This window comes from Anolis sagrei, chromosome 2, assembly GCF_037176765.1.
Source record: "Anolis sagrei isolate rAnoSag1 chromosome 2, rAnoSag1.mat, whole genome shotgun sequence".
Lineage (NCBI taxonomy): Eukaryota > Metazoa > Chordata > Lepidosauria > Squamata > Dactyloidae > Anolis > Anolis sagrei.
This window is the reverse complement of record NC_090022.1, coordinates 6280388-6307173: the sequence shown is the minus strand read 5'-3', so window position 1 is coordinate 6307173 and position 26786 is coordinate 6280388. Positions and strand designations below refer to the sequence as shown.

The 26786-nt window shown below is 44.9% G+C and overlaps 2 protein-coding genes across 3 annotated transcripts in view; both read right to left on the bottom strand.

Moving 5' to 3' along the window:
* The window catches only part of LOC132770245 (major histocompatibility complex class I-related gene protein-like), a 159779-nt gene that overhangs the window by 46849 nt on the left and 86144 nt on the right, over nucleotides 1-26786 (bottom strand). The window contains exons 14-17 of one of the 2 annotated variants that reach the window (XM_067465339.1): nucleotides 7707-7745; nucleotides 6859-6897; nucleotides 5148-5186; nucleotides 671-1817 (exon numbers count right to left, since the gene is read on the bottom strand). In XM_067465339.1, the coding sequence (XP_067321440.1) occupies nucleotides 1813-1817; nucleotides 5148-5186; nucleotides 6859-6897; nucleotides 7707-7745 (122 nt within the window). In that variant the 3' untranslated portion in view covers nucleotides 671-1812. Of the gene's footprint in view, nucleotides 1-670; nucleotides 1818-5147; nucleotides 5187-6858; nucleotides 6898-7706; nucleotides 7746-26786 lie in introns of those variants that run through there. The other variant, XM_067465337.1, reaches the window with a different exon arrangement.
* Nucleotides 1-26786, bottom strand: part of LOC132769747 (major histocompatibility complex class I-related gene protein-like) — a 240081-nt gene that overhangs the window by 185538 nt on the left and 27757 nt on the right. The gene's annotated exons all lie outside the window — the stretch shown is intronic.

Here is a 26786-nt window from a genome sequence, read left to right as displayed (position 1 = left end):
GTCCAAAATGCGGGTTTGACTTGTCTTAGTTTCGGCCTTCCTTTGTACCTCAAATTGCAGGAGCACATGGTCACTTGCCCCTAAGGATCCTACCACTTCGACCGCATCGATCAGGTCCTGAGAACAAAGCCATCCAATCAACTTCTCAAAATACAATCTGAGTGTGGAGTGTGGTGCCCCAGAGGGTGGTGGAGGCTCCTCCTTTGGAGGCTTTTAAGCAGAGGCTGGATGGCCATCTGTTGGGGGTGCTTTGAATGAGATTTTCCTGCTTTTGGGCAGAAAGGGGTTGGCCTTAATGGCCCACGAGTCGCTTCCAACTCTATGATTCTATGATTTCAACATGCATCAGTTTGCTACCCAGCAATTCAGTTTTGCTAGTGAACTGGAGATTAAAGCAACCCCGTATAAGAGATACTGATTCATACATAAATATTGAAATGTATAGGGACACCACCTACCTCATGAAAACCTTTCATTTATATTTCAAAAATACAAATGTTTTATTGGGTTGTTGTAGGTTTCTCAGGCTGTATGGCCATGTTCTAGAAGCATTCTCTCCTGATGTTTCTCCTGCATCTATGGCAGGCATCCTCAGAGGTTGTGAGGTCTGTTGGAACTCACAACCTCTGAGGATGCCTGCTATAGTTGCAGGCAAAACGTCATGAGAGAATGCTTCTAGAACATGGCCATATAGCCCGGAAAACCTACAACAACCCAGTGATTCTAGCCATGAAAGCCTTCGGCAATAAAATGTTTTATTGTTTAATTCACACAGACTTTGAGGTTTCCATTGTTTGCACAACACACCTACATACTGCAGCTGACACATTTAACATGTCCCGACTGAGTTTGCCAAGCTCTACTGTAGATTAATGCAGTTTGACACCATTGTTATGCTGGAAATAGCAACCTTCTTCAAGCCTCCACTAGTTTTTTTTGTATATAATTTAGATTGCTCACTGTATTGTATATGTGTGTATTGGTATGCAGTTTTCCTTAACTCTGTGATGTGGGAGGAGCTGCAGACCATGTGATCAAATCTGGGATTGTTCAGGACTTAGACTCCATTTTAGAAACAGCATGCTTTTAGAAGTCAGTGGAAACAGAATGATTTAGAGCAGTGGTTCCCAACCTGTGTGTCCCCAGATGTTTTGGCCTTCCACTCCCAGAAATCCTCTCAGCTGGTAAACTGGCTGGGATTTCTGGGAGTTGTAGGCCAAAACACCTGGGGACCCACAGGTTGAGAACCACCGCTTTAGAGACTCTGTTAGACTCTCAGAACAGAGAGATACTCTAGACTCTGGATTGTTATGGGAAAGATGCTCTGTGTTACCTACACAGAGAAACTACTACAAATCCTATTTGTAACTGGACTGATAAACAAATTACCTGTATGTTGAATACATGAAGTTTGTGAGTAAACCAATGATGCTACTTTTAAAGAAGTCTGCTTATATTTTGGTCTTTTGAGAGCATGATTTAAACCAAGGTGATTTAAGGGGGTTTACATGTTTTTTGGGGGCAACTGAAACAACACTTTTGAAACTCTGCTATGTGTGTGTGTGTGTGCATTGGCATATCTTTATCCCTAGCAGTTCAAAGAGATATCACCCACAATATCTGCTTTGAACTGGGATATCTGAATCCACACTGCCATATATCCCAGTTCAAACCCAGTGATTCCGGCCATGACAATACAATTATTATTTATTTATTTACAGTATTTATATACCACTAAGGGAACTCAGCAAAATCGAATACATAGGTGGCGGATCCACTCTTCCGCTCTTCTTTACATGGCAGACCAGCCAGTTACACTGTGGAGAGACAAAACAGGGAAAGGCTTTAGAATGAGGGCAGGAGGATGAAAGCCAATGAATTAGATCCAGGCTGAAGGAGCCTCAATCATCAACCAGAGAAATTTGGGAGTTGATACAGAAAAAGGGTGCATGTCCTTAGTAGAATACAGCAGAACTAAACTCTGAGTTTTCTCCCAGCCCAAATTACCTTGACACCAGAGTTGAGTATAACACATAAAGGAGAAACTCACAAGTTCTAGATCTACTTTTACTGATTGTACTTTTATAGCTGTTGGGAGTTCAGCCTGTGATTGTGTTTCAGGATCAGGATGCTTTGGATGTGAGAAGTGATGCCAATGAATTTCAAGATGGCAATGGTTTGGTCAATGATACTGATGCAGAGAAGGACCAGGAGACCCCTGTGCAAAGTGTAGTTTCCCATGAGAGTGTCCCTGAAGGCTGTGGGGATGATAGTGTACTCCCTGAGTTGTTACCAGAGAGTTCCCAGTATTTGGGGCTTGAGAATAACTGGACACTTGGCCCAGCTGCAAAATTTAATGAGCAAATAAATAGGCGGCAGGAGATTAGTCAAAACAGGCAAACCAGACAGTGGCTTCGACAGTCTGCCAGGCTCTGATAGAAAAAGATAAGGGAATCTCAATTAAAGCGAAACCAATTTCTGAGTGCTTGGAATAGCTTAACGAGGGGAGAAAAGTTCCAAGTATGGGAAATATAGTCAGATGCAGGCCCGTAGCCAGGATTTCGTTTGGGGGGGGGGGGGCTGAATTTTTTTTCAAGGGGGGTTTGGGGGGGGGGCTGAGGTTTTTTTTGGGGGGGGGGGGGCTGAGTCTGAGTGAAAGAGGGGCTACCCTAGCAAACCTTTTGTATCATTACCCCAATACCCCCATGCATATGGGATATATTGAGTATGGTGATCAGATCATGATATGAATAAACATAACAGTTTAAGTAATGCACCAGTAAGGCCTTTTCGCGAACCACCATGAGAATTTCGGGGGGGGGGGGGTTAAAGCCCCCCAAGCCCCCCCCCCCCCCCTCGGCTACATGCCTGGTCAGATGAAGCATTGTTTGAAATAAAGTGAAGTTTTTGTCCTTGTTTCATGGAAGCCTTGCTTGGAAGATTCTTGTCTAAGTATGTCTTGTTTCATGGTATGGATTTTTGTATTGTATGAATGCATACTCATGCCTTGGATTAATGTTTCCTGGTTTTCTGAATTATATTAGAGAAGTGCGGACATTGCTTTTATGGACTTTGCTGAACTTTACCCTGGACTGTTTTTGCTCCTGCTTATCTTCTTACCTAATTGGATTTACCTATTTCTTTCAAGTGCTTTTTACTTTTCTGCTTTTTAATTATCTTCAATAAAAGGATTGTTTTCTAATCAATGGTGTGGTGTCTACAGTCAGAGGGCTTTTCCTGTCCTGGAGTGCAACAGTTGCATCTTTCTCTCAATATAGACTCAAGGTGGCTACTTCAGAGTGAGGGAAGGGACCGGGCCAGGGCCTCAGAATGTCTTCAAAGACATAAAGGGAAGGGAGATATTCCAGGATAGGACTTCATACCATTGAAGCTGGGAAGTGTTTGGTAGAGTTCAGTCTGACTCAGTTTTGAAATGAAACTGAGGATTTCCCTACCTTCATCACATTGTTAAATGTATCTGTGTTACTCAGTTGTACTCAGCATTCTTTCACGGTATAATTGCTAGGCACTGTCCACCATCCCTCCTCTGTTGTTTTCATTGTGGGAGGAAAAAAACCTCCTCTCTTTGCAATGTCAGCTGTCACGTGTCTTCAATTCCAGAAGCAAGGAAGCAGGGAAGGAGGGAGGAAAAGTGGCAGTGCTCTCTCTCTCTCTCTCTCTCCTGCTCCACAGAAAAGGGTGTGGACCCTGGAAAATGCTATACTCCCAGGACTGCATAGTATGGAGCTATGGTATTTAACATAAGGTCCAGCTGCATTAATTCCACAGTGTAGATGCACCCAGAGAAGGTTCATGGGCCTTGGGAAACTGAAATTCCCATAGCCATCTCATGGAGACATGATATTTAAAGCAGGGTTCAACTGCATTCATTCCATGGTGCAGATGGACCCAGAGAAGGGTATGGACCTTGGAAAACTATAACTCCCAATAGGACTCCATTGCAAGGAGCCATTGCATTTACAGTATGGAATGAATGCCCTTGCACTCCACTTTAGGGGCACTCATTCCATAATGTAAATGTGCCAAAAGAAGGGGATGAACCTTGGAAAACTACGACTCCCAGGACTGCACAGCATGGAGACATGGTATATTAGTAGTAGTAGTAGTAGTAATCATAATGACATTTAAAATGGGTCACATTTATTCCCCAGTGCAGATGCATTTATTCCCCAGTGCAGATGCATCCAGAGAAGGGTATGGACCTTGGGAAACTATATCTCCCAGGACCACATAGTATGAAACTGTGGTATTTAAAGTGGGGTCCAAGAGCATTCATTCCATAGAGTAAATGTACCCAGAGAAGTGTATGGACCTTGGGAAACTATAATTCCCAGGACTCCACAGCACTGAGGCATGGCATAATCCTCCTCCTCCTCCTCCTCCTCCTCCTCCTCCTCCTCTCCCGGCATTCCCATGCAACACAAGACACAGACAGATCACAGGGGCAAGGGAAGTGAATTTTCTTTCCCTCAAATTGGGGAAACGTTACAATTTAAACCTGAGAGCAATTAATGTCATCACATTACAGAACTGGGCAAACATCCAGATCATTCCCAAAAATCCACTTCCCCACCACCTCCTGAAACGTTTGAAAAAAATAATTACTCCCATGCTTAAAATACACAAAGAATGCTGTATCCTACACTTGAACCAAACCTAATGTGATGAACACAGTAGCTTAGCACACTTTAAGTGTAGCACTCATTGGAATTTAGTAACCGTGATGGAAGTGGGAAACATTTATGTTCTTCCTCATAATCTGATATGTGCAAAACAGTGAGGTGGTGTAAGGCGGAGGCTCTTTCCTTTCCTTTCAAAATGAAGTGAGCTGGAAAGGAAAGGGCTCCTCTCACCCTGAAGGGCACCTGCTTTCCTGTCTCCTTTCCCTGAAGATGTTAATGGACGTTCCCAAGTACCATTTGACTACCACTCCATCTGTACCATATACCCTGCCCTACGCCACAGCACCACTCTCCTTCTTCCGAATTTATTTTTCTTCAAGCCTGAGATGACCTTGACCCAGTCTTGGCAGAAGAAATTTGTCCACCAAATAAGGACTGGATATTCAATTCTCTGTCTCCAGGCTTGATGCTCTTCTCCCCATTGCCCCCCTGCCCCCAATTTACCTGTTTCCGTGCTGCCAGAACTGCCAGATGGACACAATGCTATTGGAGAGAGAGAGAAGGGAAAGGCTATTACTCATACAAGCATGTAAGGAGAGCCTAAGAGCTGAACTGTAGGAAGGAGAGCAAGTAGGTTGCCTGGGGATGGAACCACGGAGGCATCTTAATCCTCTCTGGGAGCTGACCAAACTTGGCAACAAGCTGTGTCCCTACTGGCTGGCTTCATGGCACCTGCAGTGGTTTCTATGGATCTCATTTCAGTCTCCAGCCATTCTTTGGCTCTGAGATTTTGGGTGAGAGCTGGGCTGTGCCTTTCAGTCCCCAGCATAGTGGACCCTTGGTATCTTTAATATCTGTTGGAGTTTGGTTTCAGGACCCCTGTAGATACAAAAATCTGAGGATGCTTAAGTCCTATTATGTACAAGGGCATAGTAGGTTAGGTAAAGGTTTTCCCCTGACATTAAGACTAGTTGTGTCCAACTCTGGGACTTGATGCTCATCTCCAAATCCAAAATCTGAGGATGCTCAAGTCCTATTATATACAAGGGCATAGTAGGTTAAGTAAAGGTTTTCCCCTGACATTAAGTCCAACTGTGTCCAGCTCCGGGGCTTGATGCTCATCTCCATCTCCAAAATCTGAGGATGCTCAAGTCCTATTATATACAAGGGCATATTAAAATACCAGATTTCACCCTCCCCCACCCAAAACATATGGAGCCCCTGGTGGCGCAGTGGGTTAAACCCCTGTGCCAGCAGGACTGAAGACTGACAGATCGCAAGTTTAAATCCAGAGAGAGGCGGATGAGCTCCCTCTATCAGCTCCAGCTCCTCATATGGGGACATGAGAGAAGCCTCCCACAAGGATGACAAAAATATCAAAAATCATCTGGGCGTCTCTTGGGTAACGTCTTTGCAGATGGACAATTCTCTCACACCAGAAGCAACTTGCAGTTTCTCAAGTTGCTCCTGACACGACAAAAAACAAACAAACCCAAAACATATGTGTGTGTGGGGGTGGGGGGTGGGGAGAGTGCGACTATTATGCAGTGGCAACTATGCAGTGAAAAAGCCCCCCTTTGATGGGCTTATTTCACCACATAATAGTTCCAGTGAGGATGCAGCTGCGCAGGTGAGTGATGCTTCACCCTCCCATGCGCCTCCTCTTGCCCAGTTGCCATTCTTCCCTTTTTGTGCTATGGGGCCACAGTGCCAAAAAAGGCAGTTGCATCCTTATTTGGATGTTCCCAAGTACCATTTGACTACCATCTGTACCACTAATTCACTAGCTGACAGAATTAAGTTTGCGACTATTATGCGAGTACAACCACAGTGCCAATTTTGCCTTCCCCAAAAGGGGGGTGTATCTATTATGTGATGAAATATGCTAGTGTCCCTTATATAAAATGGATACATCAATGTTTGTTTTTTGGAATTTACTTTGAAACCATGTGGAATCCATGGACATAGAATCTGTTGATATGGGAGGACTGACTGTATAGAGTCCATCTCCTGAACAAGAAGAAGGCAGAACACCCAGCTAGAAGACAGAGACAGAGAGAGTTTTCCTTTTTCTTGTCTTGACCTCAAACCAGGTGAGGAGAGAAAGTTTCAAGGAATGGTATGGCTCCAAGAGAACCCTTGACTTAGAAGTGTTGCCTTTCCTTCTATGTCTCTTTCCTTTGCCATTGATCCCTTTGAGCAAGGGTTTACTTACACGTACGTTCCTCAGAGTTATGGGTATCTTTCTCATGTACTGAAAAGGGAAAGAAAAGACAAGGGGGTCATTTTTTTAGGCAGGAAATACTTAGGGATTTGAGTTTACGAGGAACTCTGGAAACGAAACGCTGATTACAAGAATTTTTATATGATATTTTATATAATATGTTGGGCACCGGTTGCTGATGTTTTAACTGTGATGATCGTTTTAATTATATTTCTGTATATTTGTTTTTGTATATTTTTGTATACTATGTGTAGTGTATAAAGGCATCGAATTCTGCCTTCTCTGTAAGCCGCCCTGAGTCCCCCTCCGGGGGTTGAGAAGGGCGGGGTAAAAGTACCAGAAATAAATAATAATAAATAATTTACGGGGAGCTTTTAACAGCCTCACTAAACTGGAGACCCCAGAATTCTGCTGGAGTCAGAAACAGGATTTAAAGTGGATTCATTCTCTCGTGTGATGAAGTCCCAAGAGCAAGAAACATTTATGTGCTGCCTCAGGATCTGCTATGTGCACAATGGTGAGGTGGTGTAAGGCGGAGGCTGTTTTCTTTCCCAACAAAATGAAGTGTGCAGGAAAGGCAAGGGCTCCTCGTTTCCTGAAGGGCACCCACTTTCCTCTCTCCCCTTTCCCTGAGTACCACTTGAACACCCCTCCACCTGTATCACGAATACACCTCTGCTTTGGGCCACAGCACCACTCTCCTTCTGAACTGATTTTCCTTCAAGACTGAGATGACCTCCTCAGTTTGGGCAGAAGAAATTTGTCCACCAAATAAGGACTGGAAATTCAATTCTCTGTCTCCAGGCTTCACCCTCTTCTCCCCACTGCCCCCAATTTACCTATTTCGATGCTGCCAGAACTGCCAGATGGACACAATGCTATTGGAAAGAGAGAGAAGGGAACGTGTATTACTCATACAAGCATGTAAGGAGAGCCTAAGAGCTGCATTGTAGGAAGGAGAGCAAGCAGGTTGTCTGGGGATGGAACCAAGGAGGCATCTTAATCTGGGACCTGACCGAGCTTGGCAACAAGCTGTATCCCTACTGGCTGGCTTCATGGCACCTGCAGTGGTTTCTATGGATCTTATTTCAGGCTCCAGCCATTCTTTGGTTCTGAGATGCCAGGTGAATGCTGGGCAGTGCCTTTCAGTCCCCAGCATAGTGGACTCTTGATATTCTTGATATCTGTTGGAGTTTGGTTTCAGGACCCCTGTAGATGCCAAAATCTGAGGATGCTCAAGTCCTATTATGTACAAGAGCATAGTAGGTTAGGTAAAGGTTTTCCCCTGACATTAAGTCCAGTTGTGTTCAACTCGGGGGCTTGATGCTCATCACCATCTCCAAAATCTGAAGATGCTCAAGTCCTATTATATACAAGGGCATATTCAAATTCCAGATTTCAGCCTCCCCCACCTAAAACATGTGTGCGACTATTACGTGGTGACAACTATTATGCGGTGAAAAACTCCCCTTTTGAGGGGCTTCTTTCACCACATAATAGTTCCTGTGAGGCTGCAGCTGCGCAGGTGTGTGATGCTTCATCCTACCATGTGCCTGTGCCTTAAAGGGAGCACCTGTGTGGATGGATGAAGCATCACCTGCCCATGCTGCTGCTCCCTTGCCTAAAGGGGAAGAGGCCAAGCAGATGGAGAAGTGAATTCATCCTCTTGCACAGCTGCCCTTCTTCCCTTTTTGTGCTATGGGGCCACAGCTCCAAAAAAAAAAAAAAAAAAGGCAGTCACACCCTTAATCCACCCACCAGGCAACTGAATTAAAGGTGCAACTATTATGGGAGGACAATTAAAGTGCCAATTTTCCTTCCCTAAAAGGGAGAGGTGTGCGACTATTATGTGATGTAATACAATAGTGTTCCTTATATAAAACCGTTAAATCTATGTTTATTTTTTGGAATTTATTTTGAAGCCATGTGGAATCTGTGGATATAGAATCTGTGGATATGGGAGGACTGTCTGTATAAAGTCCATCTGCTGAACAAAAAGATGGCAGAACACCCAGATAGGAGAGAGAGAGTGTTTTCCTTTTTCTTGTCTAGACCTCAAACAAGGTTAGGAGAGAAAGTTTCAGGGAATGGTATGGCTCCAAGAGAACTTTAGACTTAGAAGTGTAACCCTTCCTTCTGCAGTAAAGTCTCACTTATCCAGCCTTTGCTCATCCAACGTTCTGTATTATTCAACACAGTCTGCCTCTCAACCAGATCCACAGCTGTTTCAATACATTGCAATGTTTTGCTGCTAAATTCGTAAATATAGTAATTAATACGTAACATTACTGTGTACTGAACTGCTTTTTCTGTCGATTTGTTGTCAAACATGTTTTGGGGCTTAATTGGTAAAATCATAATGTAATTTGACGTTTAATAGGCTTTTCCTTAATTTCTCCTTATTATCCAACTTTTTCACTTATCCAATGTTCTGCCGGCCCATTTAAGTTGGATAAGTGAGACTCTACTGTATGTCTCTTTCCTTTGTCATTCATCTCTTTGAGCGAGGGTTCACTTACACACACGTTCCTCGGAGTTATCGGAACCTTTCTCACTTGCTGAAAAAGAAAGAGAAGACCGGGGGTCAGTTTTCGAGGCAGAAAATACTTAGGGACTCTAGATATTCTAAATAAACAATCTTCACTGCTTTCATAGCATTGCCACTTCAATGCCCACCATAAAGACTGCTCCAAAACATCTTTCTCTCTAGGTTGTTGTAGGTTTTTTCAGGCTATATGGCCATGTTCTAGAAGCATTCTCTCCTGACGTTTCACCTGCATTTATGGTAAGCATCCTCAGAGGTTGTGAGGTCTTTCTCTTGCTGTAAGAAGAAACTTTTTTTTTGTCGTGTCAGGAGCGACTTGAGAAACTGCAAGTCACTTCTGGTGTGAGAGAATTGGCCATCTGCAAGGACTTGCCCAGGGGACGCCTGGATGAATTGATGTTTTTATCATCCTTGTGGGAGGCTTCTCTCATGTCCCCACATGAGGAGCTGGAGCTGATAGAAGGAGCTCATCTGCCTCTCCCCGGATTCGAACCTGCGACCTGCCGGTCTTCAGTCCTGCCGGCACAGGGTTTAACCCACTGCGCCACCAGGGGTTTCAGAAGAAACTGAATCTGATCCAATGAATATACATAGCTGGGCTTCTTTTCACATCAACATTTTTGCTGGAATTTCCATCCATTGTTGACTGCCTTCAAATTCCTCTGAAGTGTTTTCATTTCTTCAGTTATAATTGGCTTGGGACTCTGGCTTTTATTGTTATTAAATTGTCCCTTATTTCAGAGCTCCTTCCCTCTTGTTCTTCGCCATGTCTAAGGTTTTTAATCCTCCCACGACTTCATCACATTAGGCAGGGAAGTGTGTGGTAGAGGAGAGCAGAGGAGAGCTCAGTCTTGCTCAGTTTTTTTAATGAAATTGTTCTGTTGCCGCTGGAGCCGAAATGAGGTGCTTTTAAGAGCCGTCGCAAACTAGGTTCCTGCGGGAGAAAACCTTGCTAGCACGTCCCTGACGTCATGAGCCTGCGCCTCTCTCCCCGCCCCTTTCTCCGCCCCTTTCTCTTTGCCAGCGTGGTTTTTCCTTTGCTAGGGCAGCATTGCCCGCATTTTCTCTCAGTTGAATTCTGCCAACTGAGAGAGTACGCGGGCAATGCTACCCTAGCAAAGGAAAAACCACTCTCGCACGGAGAAAGGGGTGGAGAAAGGGGCGGGGAGAGAGGCGGAGTCTCGTGACGTCAGGGACATGCTAGCAAGGTTTTCTCCCGCAGGAACAGAGTTTGCGACGGGCCTAAGAGAGGACGTTAGGCTTGCATCCAGCGGGAAGCCAGGGCCACCGAAAAGAAGTCTTTAGGAAAATTCCCCTTATTAAGCAGTCTTTATGAGGCTTGAGCTTAAATATAACAGTTCTTTATTAATGAACAAACAGGCTTAACAGTCTATTAGCTCTTGCAATACAGGAAACAGGCACTATCTTCAAGAACTTTGCTCAAAGGAAAATTCCCCTTTTTAGCTCCTCCCAGGCTGCTGTGAACCTAAACCTGACTGATTTGAGTCTACTACCAGCTGAACTGCGTCTCAGAACCTAGCAGACGTACCAGCAGGCCTGTAGTCACTTAGCTGGAGATGAGCAGAGCTGTTATTCCCTCCAGAAGTCCTCAGGGCTGTAAAGCTGCTTCCCTGGAACCTTTTGGGAATCTGTAAAGGCTCTTAAAACTGTTCTCCCCCGGGAAGTCTTAAGAGACGAAGCCTTTGCACAGGAGGACGTTTGTGTACATCCTCTGCATTGACTTCCTTTTTGAGACTGACTGAAAAGTGGCCCCTTCCCTCCAAAAAACCCAGGGAACCTAACTGTTATTGACAGGTGGCTTGTCCTATGAATGCAAATTATAACAGGAAGCCACCCTGCTACAAAATCCCAAGCCTGGGATTGCAAACCAACATTTAATTCAAAGAAATAAAATTGGAGCTCCTGGAACAGCTGTTCCAGAACAGAAATTGATGGTTTTCCTCACTGTTAAATATCTCTCTGTTTCCTTTCAATATTATTTCATGTTGCAGAGATTTGGCCCTGCCCACCATCCCTCTCTCCCTGCTCATTGTTGAAAACCGGGAGGGAGGAAGGAAAAGCAGCTATGTTCTCCCTCTCTCTTCCTCCTCCCTCTCTCTCTCCTTCCCTCCCTCCCTCTTGGCTGCCCCACAGAGAAGGGCATGGATCTTGGAAAACTATAACTCCCAAGACGACATAGTATGGAGCTATGGTTTTTAAAGTGAGGTACAAGAGCATTCCTTCCATAGTGTAAATGCACCAAGAGAAGAGAATGGATCTTGGGAAACTAACTCCCAAGAGCACTCCATTGCATGGAGCCATGACATTTAAAGTGGGTGCAAGGGCATTCATTCCATACTGTAAATGCACCAAGAGAAGGATATGGACCTTGGAAAACTATGACTTCCATGACTGCACAGCATGGAGATATGGCATAATAATAATAATAATAATAATAATAATAATAATATAGCACAATACTCCTGACCTCACAAAGTATGGATTGTTGATGTTGCAATCCCAGGCAACAGCAGGATTGAAGAGAAACGACTGGAAAAGCTGACATGATATGAGGATTTAAAGATTGAACTGCAAAGACTCTGGCACAAGCCAGTGAAGAGGGTCCCAGTGGTGATCGGAACACTGGGTGCAGTGTCTAAAGACCTTGGCCTGCACTTAAACACAATCGGCACTGACAAAATTACCATCTGCCACCTCCTGGGTCTCTAGTTGGAAATGTCACTCTCATTGTCTATGCTTACCACCTCTTCTTTCCAGAGTCTTGTTGATTATTTCATATTTCTTGACTTCTTACTTCATGTGCCATCTACTCTGGTTTAACTCTTTTATAATTCAAGCAAAGAGGGTGGTGGAGAGACACGGCTATGCTGCCATCTCCCAGGGTTGCAGACCACCTCACCCACCTTTCTTGCTCTTTCTGAACACTTACCTTCAGTGCTGCCAAATCCTTCATCGCTTTCTGAAAAACAAAGGAAACAAGGGACCAGTTGTTTGGGGCAAGAAAGGATTGTGGCGTCTAGATGCTTTCCTCTTTTTTTCAGGACAGATGCACACAGTATGACAAGCTAATCCTCTCGGATTGTACCATAGAAATATGAACAACATATGACGCCTTGCCATTTCAATGCTCAGGATAAAGTGCTCAAAATCTTCTTTCTCCTTCCCCTCTTTGAGCACTTTGCAGAACAAAAGGAATCCATCAAAGTGAACGTATAGCTTCCATCTTTCCGCAGCAGCAGGTTTTGCTGAATCCCCATCTTTTCTTCATGAATGGCCTTTCAATTGGTGTGTTTCTGGTAAAGATCCAAAAAGCTATAGACCAATCTCCCTGTTGTGCCACCTCTATAAAGTCCTGGAGAGATTTATTGTGCATAGAATTATAGAAAAAATAGACCCATGTCTGATTCCACAGCAAGCTGGCTTCAGGAAGGGCAAAAGCTGCACATTGCAAGTGCTGAACCTGACTCAGCACATAGAAGATGGCTTTGAAAGGCAGCAGATCACAGGAGCTGTCTTCATAGACCTGTCAGCAGCCTATGATACTGTAAACCACCCCTCCTCCTGAGTATAATGTATAATATCACAAACGACTACCACCTCACCCGCCTCACAGGAAACCTGCTACAAAACAGGAGCTTTTTTGTTGAGTTCCAGGGCCAAAGAAGCAGATGGTGAAAACAGAAGAACAGTCTGCCTCAGGGGAGCGTGCTTGCTCCATCCATGTTCAACATTTACACAAATGACCAGCCACTGCTAGAAGGGACGGAGAGCTTCATCTATGCTGATAATAGTGCCATCACCGCTCAAGCAGGGAGCTTTGAGATGGTTGAACAGAAGCTCTCAGAAGCTCTAGGCACTTTTACTGCCTATTACAGGGAAAACCAGCTGATTCCTAATCTATCTAAAACAGACATGAGCTTTTCATCTTAAGAACAGACAAGCATCCCGAGCTCTGAGGATTATTACCTGGGAAGAAATCCCACTGGAGCATTGCAGGACACCCAAATACCTGGGAGTCACTCTGGACCGTGCTCTGACCTACAAGAAGCACTGCTTGACTGTCAAGCAAAAAGTGGGCACTAGAAATAATATCATACGAAAGCTGGGGATCACAACTAGACACAGTGAAGACATCTGCCCTTGCGCTATGCTACTCTGCTGCTGAGTACGCATGCCCAGTGTGGAACACATCTCACCACGCTAAAACAGTGGATGTTGCTCTTAGTGAGACATGCCGTTTTATCATGGGGTGTCTGCGCCCTACACCACTGGAGAAATTACACTGTCTAGCCGGTATAGCACCACCTGACATCCGCCGGGAAGTAGCAGCCAATAGTTAAAGGACCAAAACAGTGACATCTCCAGCCCATCTTCTGGGTATCAGCCAGCACGTCGATGACTTAAATCCAGACATAGTTTTCTAAGATCTACAGAGAGACTCGCTGGAACACCTCAGCAAGCAAGAGTCCAAAAGTGGCAGGCTCAAACCCAGCACCTCAATCCATGGCTGATACCAAATGAGAGACTCCCTCTGGGCACACAGAAAACTGGGCGACTTGGAAGGCGCTGAACAGACTGCGCTCTGGCCCCACGAGATGCAGAGCCAACCTCAAGAAATGGGGCTGCAAAGTGGAATCCATGACATGCGAGTGTGGAGAAGAACAAACCACTGACCACCTGCTGCAATGCACCCTGAGCCCTGCCATCTGCACCATGGAAGACCTTCTTGCAGCAACACCAGAAGCACTCCAAGTGGCCAGATACCGGTCAAAGGACATTTAATAGAATACCAAATCTGCAAACTTTGTGTTTTGTTTGTCTGGTTTTTTTAATGCAATACAACTGTTTTGGTTTGCTCCTGACACAAAAAATAAAACTGGTGTGTTAGTGTGAGAATGAGAGCAACCATGAGAATTGTGCCCCACCAATGCCACACAATGTGAGGACCTCCTACTGGCCCACCACTATGACATCAAATGCTGATATCCTGTTGGGATTCCTTTTTAAAAATAGTACTCTAAACTCATTGGTCAGTGGTCAGTAAATTATTCCGCAACTATTCTAGTTTAACTTTCTAAAAATTCAAACATTAAGCAGGGAGGAGGGCAGAGGGATACAGTTACACCACCATCTTCCAGGTCTACCAACCATCCCGTCTCCTTGGTTTGCCTTTCTCTGTGTATCTTTTCCCCTTGTAATGTATTCTACCCTTTGAGCTGGGTGGGATTCACTTATTTATTATTTATTTACATCACTTGTATACCACTTTTCTCACCCTGGGAGGGGGACTCAAAAAGTGGTTCCCAACATATACTTCTTAAAATTCAACACCTCACAGACATTAAAGTATTAGACTAACATAAACAATAAAAACATACAACAGTCAATTAAATTATAAAAACACAAGGACATTCAAACTTTAAAAGATGGAATTAAAAACATATTAATATAAACATCAAAATCACATAATCCAGCAATCCTAGTCCAGGATTGTTCCAAGTATCAATATCTATTGCACATAGTCTGATCACTCAATGTATCATTTACTGCCCAAAAGCTTGGTCCCATAGCCAAGATTTGACTTTTTTTCTGAAGGCCAGGAAGGAGTACGTTGATCTAATTTCACTGGGGAGGGAGTTCTATAGCTGAGGGGCCACCACTGAGAAGGCCCTGTCTCTTGTCCCCACCAGCACACCTGGGAAGAGGGTGGGACCGAGAGTAGGGCCTCCCTGGATGATCTTAGCTCCCTAGATGGTTCACAGAGGGAGATTTGTTTGGACAGGTACTGGTTAGGGCATTATAGACTAAAGCCAGTACTTTGAATTATGCTCAGTAGCAGACTTGCAGCCGGTGGAGATGACATAGCAGGGGAGTTGTGTGCTTCCTGTGCACCACTCCGGTGAGCAATCTGGATGCCCGTTGGACCAATTAAAGCTTCTGAACAGTCTTCAAAGGCAACCCCGCATAGAGTGTGTTACAGTAATCTATACGGGATGTAACCAGAGCATGGACTACCGTGGCCAAGTCAGACTTCCCAAGGTACAGGCACAGCTGGTGCACAAGTTTTAACTTACCTTCGTTTGAAATGTTGGATTTTTTATCACTTGCTAAAAAGAGGGAAAAGACAAGGAGCGTCAGTTCTTTGAGCAGGAAAGGGTTGCTTGTCAGCTAAATATTTCACAATTCTTCTAGTTTAACTCACTTCAAATTCAGGGAGGAGGGCAGAAAGATAGAGGACTGCAAACAGTTCTCTCTGTGCCCTTCTCTCTTGTAATCCATTCTACGCTTTGAGCTGGGATTCACTTACCCTCCTTAGAAGTGTTGGAATTTTGATCACTTCCTGAAAAAGAGGAAAAAGTCAAGAAGGTCAGTTCTTTGGGCAGAAAAGGGCTGCAGTTGAATCCCCATCCTCTATTCATGGCTCTTTGAAAGGCTGTGTCTCACTTAAGTCCACACAATGTTTTTTCAGCTATGTGAGTGCATGTGTCAGTGGCAAAAGGAGAGCAGTTGTAGGGTCACCTGCCTGACCCACCAATCCCTGGCTCTGGCTTTATCCACAGAGGCGAAGGGAATGCCTTGATGCGGGGCGAAAACGGTGTCAAAAAAGCCTTCAGTGCTGGAGTGGCATTCCTGGGCCAACTCCCTGGAGGAATCTTTTGTTGAGAGGTGTTAAGATGTGCCTGGTTGTTTCCTCTCTGCTGTTTTGCTGTTGTAATTTTAGAGTTTTTTAATCCTGGTAGCCAGATTTTGTTCATTTTCATGGTCTCCTCCTTTCTGTTGAAATTGTCCACATGCTTGTGTATTTCAATGGCTTCTCTGTGTAGTCTGACATGGTGGTTGTGAGGGTGGTCCAGCATTTCTGTGTTCTCAAATAAAATGCTGTGTCCAGGTTGGTTCATCATGTGCTCTGCTATGGCTGATTTCTCTGGCTGAAGTAGTCTGCAGTGCCTTTCATGTTCCTTGATGCGTGTCTGGGCGCTGCGTTTGGTGGTCCCTCTGTAGACTTGTTCACAGCTGCATGGTATACGGTAGACTCCTGCAGAGGTGAGAGGATCCCTCTTGTCCTTTGTTGAACAGAGCATTTGCTGGATTTTCTTAGTAGGTGTGTAGATTGTTTGTATGTTGTGTTTTCTCATCAGCTTCCCTATGCGGTCAGTGGTTCCCTCGATGTATGGCAGGTGTCAAAAAAGCCTTCAGTGCTGGAGTGGCATTCCTGGGCAACCAGCTGGTCCACTCACTAACCTTGCAGCAGCAGCAACAACAAAAACCAGAGCCTTTGAGCCAGCTGGAGGAGGCGGGGGCAAGGCCGGCCACAAGGGATGCTGGGAGATGTAGTGCCCACCTCCCACTTGCAAAGGACGGCCGCCAAACGACGGGACTCCAACTCCCAGGGAGCCGTGTGGCAGCAGAGATTGTGGACGGAGTATTTCCCAAAGGAGGCTGGAGGAATGAATGGAGGCTGGAGGAAAGTAAGTGGGAGATGTTTGCTGGGAAGGAAAGTAAAGTGCCAAGGAGGAGGAGGAGGAGGAGGAGAAGAAGAAGGCAGAGATTTGGGGGGGACTTTGAGGCCACCCCAAAAATCTTCTTGCACAGGAAGCACGTAGGGCCCTTCCACACAGCCCTATATCCCGGAATATCAAGGTAGAAAATTGCACAATATCTACTTTGAACTGAGTTATTTTATTTATTTATTATTCAAACTTATATGCCGCTACTCCCCTGGGGCTCGGAGCGGCTTACAAGAATAGCTAAAATCTAACAAAAATTAAAAGCAATTTAAAACAATTTAAAAACAATACTATCAAACATTAAAAGCCTGTTGAAACAGGTATGTCTTACATGCTCTGTGGAAAGCTGGTAAGTCCCGCAAGGCACGGACTTCAGGTGGCAGAGTATTCCAGAGTGATGGTGCCACTGCTGTGAAGGCTCTGTGTCTGGTTGCTGTTAGACGCAAGGTCATGACACTGGGGACTTCCAATAGATCTTGGTCCTCAGAACGGAGGGATCTCTGGGGTTGGTAGGGGGTGAGGCGGTCCCTCAGGTACATCGGCCCCAGACCATGCAAGGCCTTAAAGGTGAGTACCATCACTTTGAAAGTGATCCGGTGCTCAATTGGTAACCAATGCAGTTGCAGTAAGTTTGGTGTTATGTGGCATCTCATCGGAATTCCCGCAAGAAGCCGAGCAGCTGCATTTTGTACCAACTTGAGCTTCCGGATCACCGACAGAGGAAGGCCAATGTAGAGGGCGTGACAGTAGTCCAGTCTTGAGATGACCGTGGCCTGGATCAACACTCAGATAATGTGGGATTTTCTGCCTTGATATTCTGGGATATAGGGCTGTGTGGAAGGGCCCTACGTGCTTCTCTCACGGCCCCTCTAGAGATAATGGGAGGGCATTTTCTGCAAGTCTTACGACCTTCCTGGGTGATTTTAGTTCCACAACAGGGAGGGAGCAGAAGTCATATCCATTTTACTCCATTTTTCATAAGGGGGCCTGTTCTTGGCATAAACCCTTTGACATATAGAAGGAGGACATGCCTCAATTCACCCACCTCATTCCCACTCCTGCCTCAGTCGTTTGGAATAAAGATGCAATGAGTAAGCAACACTTACCTGAGACTGGTTTGTAATCCTCTTGATGTTTTTCTGCAGAGAAAGAATTGGGGATTTAAAACCAGAAAAGTACAGCTTCCTCCCACAGCCTGGCTTGCTTCGCACCTGACCACTGGGGCCAGATGCTTGTCTCTGGGATCTACATCAAAGGGTACAGGCTGGTTGGAAACAATTCATGTTTCCTATGTTCTTTTCTCATGGTATTCCATGTAGTAACCTACGAATGTGAGAGCTGGACCTTAGGGAAGGCTGAGCGAAGAAAGATAGATGCTTTTGAGCTGTGGTGTTGGAGGAAAGTTCTGAGAGTGCCTTGGACTGCGAGAAGATCCAGCCAGTCCATTCTCCAGGAAATAAAGCCCGGCTGCTCATTGGAGGGAAGGAGACTAGAGACAAAGCTGAAGTCCTTTGGCCACATCATGAGGAGACAGCAAAGCCTAGAGAAGGGAATTATGCTGGGGAAAGTAGAAGGTAAAAGGAAGAGGGGCCGACCAAGGGCAAGATGGCTGGATGGCATCCTTGAAGTGACTGGATTGACCTTGAAGAAGCTGGGGGTGGTGACGGCCAACAGGGAGCTCTGGCGTGGGCTGGTCCATGAGGTCACAAAGAGTTGGAGATGACTGAATGAATGAACAACAACAATGTTCTTATCTATGGAGAGAGGTGGATAGCTACATTCAGTGCTGTTGGCTTCTCCACAGCTTTGGGAACAGCCTTGACCTATGTCTCCATTCAACCCATCTCAATCCAATGCCCACTTCACCCATCTGGAGTAAACATGCAGTGGTGGAGGTAACACTCACCTGACATTTTTCTGCATTGACGTTTTTCTGCAGAGACAGAATCGGGGAGTTAAAGCTGACTCTCAGGGATCAACCCAATTTCATTCCCTGATAAAGAAGACCCCACACTCTCCTTGTCCTCCTTCCATGGGGAGGGAGGCCTTTCAGGCTCTCTAGCAAAGACATCAGCCAAATGGGAAACCTTCCCTCGCAACAAGCTGAGGTCTCTGCTCATGATGTGGGATAAGGTAAAGTAAATGGAGTAGTCAATGCCTCCAAGTTGTAGGCTAAGCTGAACCTTCCCTTCAAAGGTAGAGAGGGTCCTCAAATGGAAAATGATCCTCCCACAACCACAAAATGCCTCTTCCCCACAAGGAAATGCATTCAGAATTTACTTACGGAAAAACACAGCAATCTGCGTTATCTGTAAAACCACCATGCCACACATTGTGATGAGCCCCATTCTGGAGCCTGCAGATAAAATACAAAAGCACAAAAGAATTAAAAGGAAATTACCAAACCAAACCCTTTATGGAGCAGTTCATAGTTGGAGAAAGAACTGGAATGTCCGAGGCTAAAGTACATGTAAAAGACCAGATCTCACAATCCCGTGTCAAAGTCCGCAGAATAGGACTTGGGAGTGGCCATAACAGAAAAGCAACCAGGTTCAGCTCTACCATTAAACCTTGGCCCCATAGGCTGGTGAAAGGACCACCCCCCCCCCCCCCATGTCTCTTCTAGCTTCTGAGGGGCAGAAGAACAACCAGCATTTGTTGGACTTAATCCCCTCCTGAATCCCATGCCTTTTTCCTTATCAATTGTGTCTTATTTAGATGTTAAGTGCAATAGTTCAATAGCAGAAAATGGTCAAATTAATAATTTTTAAGCATCTTATGGTATAATCAAACTAAACAGTTATAGGCAAAGTGGACTAATAAATTTTAAGTATTGCTTTTTGATGGCACATCTGCATCGAATAATGTAAACATTTACAAACTTAGCACAGCCACTCAGGATGAGAGGGTCAAAGATGTCAGCCAGCCTTTGCGTAGGGTAGGGAATGTCAATTTATGAATCAACACACTGGCTAGAATGGGGCAGGTTATAAGAAATGGGATCAGAAGTAGTTTGGATTTTTCCAGATTAAGGAATATTTACATACTGAACATGTCAGGGAACCGCCAGAAGGCTAAACGGAGGGCTGCACAAACACAAAAAGGACCAAGTACCGAAAGCACAATAATCCCAATTGAACAGCTCAGGGGAAGATCTAAGGGGCTCACATGTCTTTACACTAATGCACAGAGCATGGGAAATAAACATGACGAACTCCAACTTTTAGCACAACACCACAAATATGATATCATAGGCATCACTGAAACCTGGTGGGATGACTCCTATCGCTGGAATGTAGACATCGAGGGCTATAACCTCTTTCACAGAAACCGAACAAAGGGGAGGGGAGGCGGAGTAGCCTTATATGTCAAAAACTCTTATGCTGCAGAAGAAATGCATGACAGCAATCTGGGAAACCAGCTTGAAAGCATCTGGATAAGAATCAAGGGAACTGGGACTCAAAAAGATCTTGTTGTAGGCGTCTACTACAGACCTCCAAGCCAGGAGGAAGAACTTGATGAAGTCTTCTGCCAACAGTTGACCAAACAGAGATGTAGTAGTAATGGGCAATGTCAACTATCCCGATATTTGCTGGAAAACAAACTCGGCCAAGAGTACAAAGTCCAACAAATTCCTCGCTTGCCTTGCATAAAATTTCATGGTCCAGAAGGTAGAAGAGGCAACAAGGGGATTGGCTACTCTTGATCTCATCCTAACAAATGCGGAGGAACTGATCGATGTGGTTGAAGTGGTAGGATCCTTAGGGGCAAGTGACCATGTGCTCCTGCGATTTGAGGTACAAAGGAAGGCCGAAACTAAGACAAGTCAAACCCGCATTTTGGACTTTAGGAGAGCTGATTTCCAAAAAATGAAGGAAACGCTGAGCAGCATTCCGTGGACACAGATACTAAAAGACAAGGGAGTTACGGATGGATGGGAGTTTCTCAAGAGTGAAATACTCAAGGCGCAGTTGAGTTGAACTTCATTTTGTTAGTTTTGGCCAATCATCTCTCTAATCTGTCAAGATCGTTTTGAATCCTGCTCCTGTCCTCTGGAGTCTTGGCTCTCCCTCCCAATTTGGTGTCATCTGCAAACTTGATGATCCTGCCTTCTAGCCCTTCATCTAAGTCATTAATAAAGATGTTGAACAGGACCGGGCCCAGGACGGAACCCTGCGGCACTCCACTCGTCACTTCTTTCCTTTGTGCTTTGTGCTTTCCTTTGCAACTCCCAATACAACAATTTATGTTTCATATATCCTGTTTTCACATAGTCTGAAGGCCATTTTGTGCAAAATACACTTTTGCGCAAGAAGCAAAGTTTGTGTGCATTGAATCATTGGGAAATGAAGGTGTCACTATCTCAATTACTCACGTGGGTAGTTTTAGAGTTTTTTGGCTTCCTGGATATTAGATAACCTGAACTGTGTGCAATAGCTACTGCTGGAGTTCTGACAGCAGAGTCTGCAGTGCTACTTTGCCTTCAAAACACCAGGTCTGAGGCATCTAATGATGCTTCTGAGTATTTTTTTTAATCACCTGGAACCCCCCTCCCTCAAATTACTCACCAGGCTCCTCCCAGGCCACGTCCACAGGATTCTGAAGTGCATCGTGCTCCACATGGCATTTGTAGCGTTTCCTCTCCTTGGGGTCCACCGTGATGCTCCTCCAGGTGTAGTAAGTCCCATCTGAGTTGGGGGACACCAGGCCATGGAAGACATCTTGCTGCCAGACCTCCCCATCCCTTGTCCAATCAATGTCAATGTCCTTTGGGTAGAAGCCACTGACATGACAGATCAAGGTCTCCATGCCATCGTGCTCTGCCTTCCGGGTCACCATCACTTCTGGTTTTTCTGCAAAATAATATCAGAATTAGCACAGGGCCTTTCCAAATGCCAGGAAGCTACTCCCCTCCAGCTATGTCTGACCTGTCCCTCCCAAAAAACTTGACCACACTGATCAATTGGAAGATGTTTTAAAAGAAACAACTGTGGTAATCTCTTGTAGCACAAAGGAAAGGAATGCGGAAGCTCCAAATTTAAATCTAACTGATTTCTATTTCAGCATGAGCTTTCATGAATGTAATCTCACTTTTTCAGTGCTTACACAACTATATAATATTAGGGCAGTGCAATCAATGAAAAAAATGTTTCAATACTCACTTCAAAATTGGGAAGGGAGGTAAATAATTTTTGAGGGTGTTTCTGAAATTATGGACCTAATTTTTTTTTGAAACTATAACAAAGTGGGGTTCAGAATGCTCTGTGATTGTAGGTGAACTATAAATCCCAGCAACTACAACTCCCAAATGTCAAGATTCAATTTTCCCCAAACTCCACCAGGGTTCACATTTGGACATATTGAGTATCCGTGTAGAGTTTGGTCCAGATCCATCATTGTTTGAGTCCATAGTGATCTCTGGATATAGGTGAACTACAACTCCAAAACCAAAGGACACTGCCCACCAAACACTTCCAGTATTTTCTGTTGGTCATGGGAGAACTGTGAGTCAAGTTTGGTTCAATTCCATCATTGGTGGGGTTCAGAATGCTCTTTGATTGTAGGTGAACTATAAATCCCAGCAACTACAACTCCCAAATGACAAAATAAATTTTTTTTGAGTGAAGGACATACATTGGGTTGTTAGGTGTCTTTTGTCCAAATTTGGTGTCAATTCGTCCAGTGGTTTTTGATTTCTGTTAATGCCACAAATGAAATTACATTTTCATTTATATAGATGCACAAGATAACCAGGGCATCAATCCCTGAAAGTTTCAGAAAGATTCACACATCTGTGGATTTTGGGGGATTTTTAGAAATGTAGACAAAATGTAGACAAAAAAAATTAACTGCTCTGTTTGAGGGGAGGGGCTTCCTGAGTTTAAAAATTAACTGCTTTGTTTGAGAGGCGGGGCTTCCTGGTTATCCTATATAAACCAGTGTCTGAACCCAAGGGGCAGCTGGGCTTTCCACAGAAGTTGAGGAAGCAGGAACCCATTTTGTTTCCTTCTGCTTCAGGGTAAGCTTTGTTTAAATTTAACAGCTTTCAGCGCTGCTTTCTTTGAGAGGAGGGGCTTCCTGAGTTTAAAAATTAACTGCTTTGTTTGAGAGGCGGGGCTTCCTGGTTATCCTATATAAACCAGTGTCTGAACCCAAGGGGCAGCTGGGCTTTCCACAGAAGTTGAGGAAGCAGGAACCCATTTTGTTTCCTTCTGCTTCAGGGTAAGCTTTGTTTAAATTTAACAGCTTTCAGCGCTGCTTTCTTTGAGAGGTGGGGCTTCCTGAGTTTAAAAATTAACTGCTTTGTTTGAGAGGCGGGGCTTCCTGGTTATCCTATATAAACCAGTGTCTGAACCCAAGGGGCAGCTGGGCTTTCCACAGAAGTTGAGGAAGCAGGAACCCATTTTGTTTCCTTCTGCTTCAGGGTAAGCTTTGTTTAAATTTAACAGCTTTCAGCGCTGCTTTCTTTGAGAGGTGGGGCTTCCTGAGTTTAAAAATTAACTGCTTTGTTTGAGAGGCGGGGCTTCCTGGTTATCCTATATAAACCAGTGTCTGAACCCAAGGGGCAGCTGGGCTTTCCACAGAAGTTGAGGAAGCAGGAACCCATTTTGTTTCCTTCTGCTTCAGGGTAAGCTTTGTTTAAATTTAATAGCTTTCAGCGCTGCTTTCTTTGAGAGGTGGGGCTTCCTGAGTTTAAAAATTAACTGCTCTGTTTGAGGGGAGGGGCTTCCTGAGTTTAAAAATTAACTGCTTTGTTTGAGAGGCGGGGCTTCCTGGTTATCCTATATAAACCAGTGTCGCGCGCACCTCACGGCGCGTGCGAACTCGTACACTCAGTAACCTATACTTTCACCCCTGCATACAGACAACATCAAACACACACCAAGAGGAGGTCATTAGCAACCTCCAGATGGAACAAACACGAAAACTTCCCGTCTCATGCACAAGCTGTGGCATGTTCAGCTTTTTCACACTACAATTACTCAATTACATCTGCCCCAAGTGTACACAGATCACTCGCATGGAACACAGGATACGACAACTCGAGGACCGTATTAAGACCCTTAAGGACATTCAGGAACTTGAGCTGTTCTTAGACACCACACACCACACTGGCCTAGACACGCAGCCCATATCACACCAACATTACGGGGAGGCTCAACAGAACAGCACCTCAGATGTGGACAACCCTCAGGCTTGGAGAAATGTCACCCTTAGAAGGACACATAGGACCCGGAAGCCTTCTGCTCAGCTGCAGTTACACAATAGATTCCAAATTCCCACACAACTAGCACCTGACCAAGAAACACAACATATTGGGGAAGACCAGAATGGCTTAGATCTGATCAGTGGCTCATCCTTGATCAGTGTGCAGGGGATAGCCCTGACTGGGACAACACTTCACAACATTCACACTTGCACAATCGTGCAGGTGTACCATCCCCAACCATAGACCAGGAGCAACAGGAACACATACAGGAGAACCATAGGCTCTTGGACGAATCTCAATGGATTGTCCTTGACGAATGCACCGGGGATGTCGAGGAGGAGGACAACCCTTTTCACCTACACAATTCACACCAACAGGATCACTTTTCTGGAGACCTACACACTACATTGCACAAAAGGGGCCCTGTCATTCCTGAAAGTAAACAGGTCTTGGTCGTAGGCGACTCCCTCCTTAGAGGAACGGAAGCTGTCATTTCCAGACCAGATGGGATGGCTTGAGAAATATGCTGCCTACCGGGGGCAAAAATACACCATATCACTCAGAGGCTCACCAGGCTCCTCAAGCCCTATCACCGTCCTCCCCTCATGTTGATTCATGTAGGAACCAATGATACTGCAAGGCATACGTTTCAAAAGATCACAAATGATTTTCAAGCTCTAGGAGCAATGCTAAAAGAATGTAATGTACAGGTGGTCTTTTCATCCCTCCTCCCTGTTGTAAGACACGGACCCCGTCGATACCGGGCAAGATTCTGGAAAAGATTGTTAAGGAAGCGGTCTGCAAACACTTAGAAACAAATGCAGTCATCGCTAATAGTCAACATGGATTTATCAAAGAGTTGGAAGAGACCTCCTGGGCCAACCAGTCCAACCCCATTCTGCCAAGAAGCAGGAATATTGCAAAAACAAGTCATGCATTCAATGCAAAAACAAAAACAAGTCATGCCAGACTAATCTGATCTCTTTCTTCGATAGAGCTACAAGCTGGGTAGATGTGGGGAATGCCATGGATGTAGCGTACCTGGATTTCAGTAAGGCCTTCGACAAGGTCCCCCATGACCTTCTGGCAAGGAAACTAGTCCAATGTGGGCTAGGCAAAACTACGGTGAGGTGGATCTGGAATTGGTTAAGTGGACGAACACAGAGAGTGCTCACTAATGCTTCCTCTTCATCTTGGAAAGAAGTGACGAGCGGAGTGCCTCAGGGTTCCGTCCTGGGCCCGGTCCTGTTCAACATCTTTATTAACGACTTAGATGAAGGGCTAGAAGGCATGATCATCAAGTTTGCAGACGACACCAAATTGGGAGGGATAGCCAATAGTCCAGGAGCAGAATTCAAAACGATCTTGACAGATTAGAGAGATGGGCCAAAACTAACAAAATGAAGTTCAACAGTGACAAATGCAAGATACTCCACTTTGGCAGAAAAAATGAAATGCAAAGATACAGAATGGGGGACGCCTGGTTCGAGAGCAGTACGTGTGAAAAAGATCTTGGAGTCCTCGTGGACAACAAGTTAAACATGAGCCAACAATGTGATGTGGCGGCAAAAAAAGCCAATGGGATTTTGGCCTGCATCAATAGGAGCCTAGTGTCTAGATCTAAGGAAGTAATGCTACCCCTCTATTCTGCTTTGGTTATACCACACCTGGAATATTGTGTCCAATTCTGGGCACCACAATTCAAGAGAGATATTGACAAGCTGGAATGTGTCCAGAGGAGGGCGACTAAAATGATCAAGGGTCTGGAGAACAAGCCCTATGAGGAGCGGCTTAAGGAGCTGGGCATGTTTAGCCTGAAGAAGAGAAGGCTGGGAGGAGATAGGATAGCCATGTATAAATATGTGAGAGGAAGCCACAGGGAGGAGGGAGAAAGCTTGTTTTCTGCTTCCTTGGAGACTAGGACGCGGAACAATGGCCTCAAATTACAAGAGAGGAGATTCCATCTGAACACAAGGAAGAACTTCCTGACTGTGAGAGCTGTTCAGCAGTGGAACTCTCTGCCCTGGAGTGTGGTGGAGGCTCCTTCTTTGGAAGCTTTGAAGCAGAGGCTGGATGGCCATCTGTCAGGGGTGATTTGAATGCAATATTCCTGCTTCTTGGCGGAATGGGGTTGGACTGGATGGCCCACCAGGTCTCTTCCAACTCTAGGATTCTATGATTCTGTGATTCTATTGTTGTTGTGTGCAGGCACTGAATGTTTGCCTTTTATGTTAGGAATCTGCCCTCCAGGGAGATAAGGCAGAATATAAATAAAGATGATAATGATGGTTATTATTATTATTATTATTATTATTATTATTATTATTATGATAAATGAATTTCAGGTCTAAAGTTGGTCCCATCTCTAAGATATCTCATTAAATAGAATCATAGAATCATAGAAACTTGATGATCCTGCCTTCTAGCTTTCATCTAAGTCATTAATAAAGATGTTGAACAGGACCGGGCCCAGGACGGAACCCTGCGGCACTCCACTTGTCACTTCTTTCCAGGATGAAGAGGAAGCCTTGGGGAGAATCACCCTCTGGGTTCGTCCATTTAACCAATTCCAGATCCACCTCACCATAGTTTTGCCTCGCCCACATTGGACTAGTTTCCTTGCCAGAAGGTCATG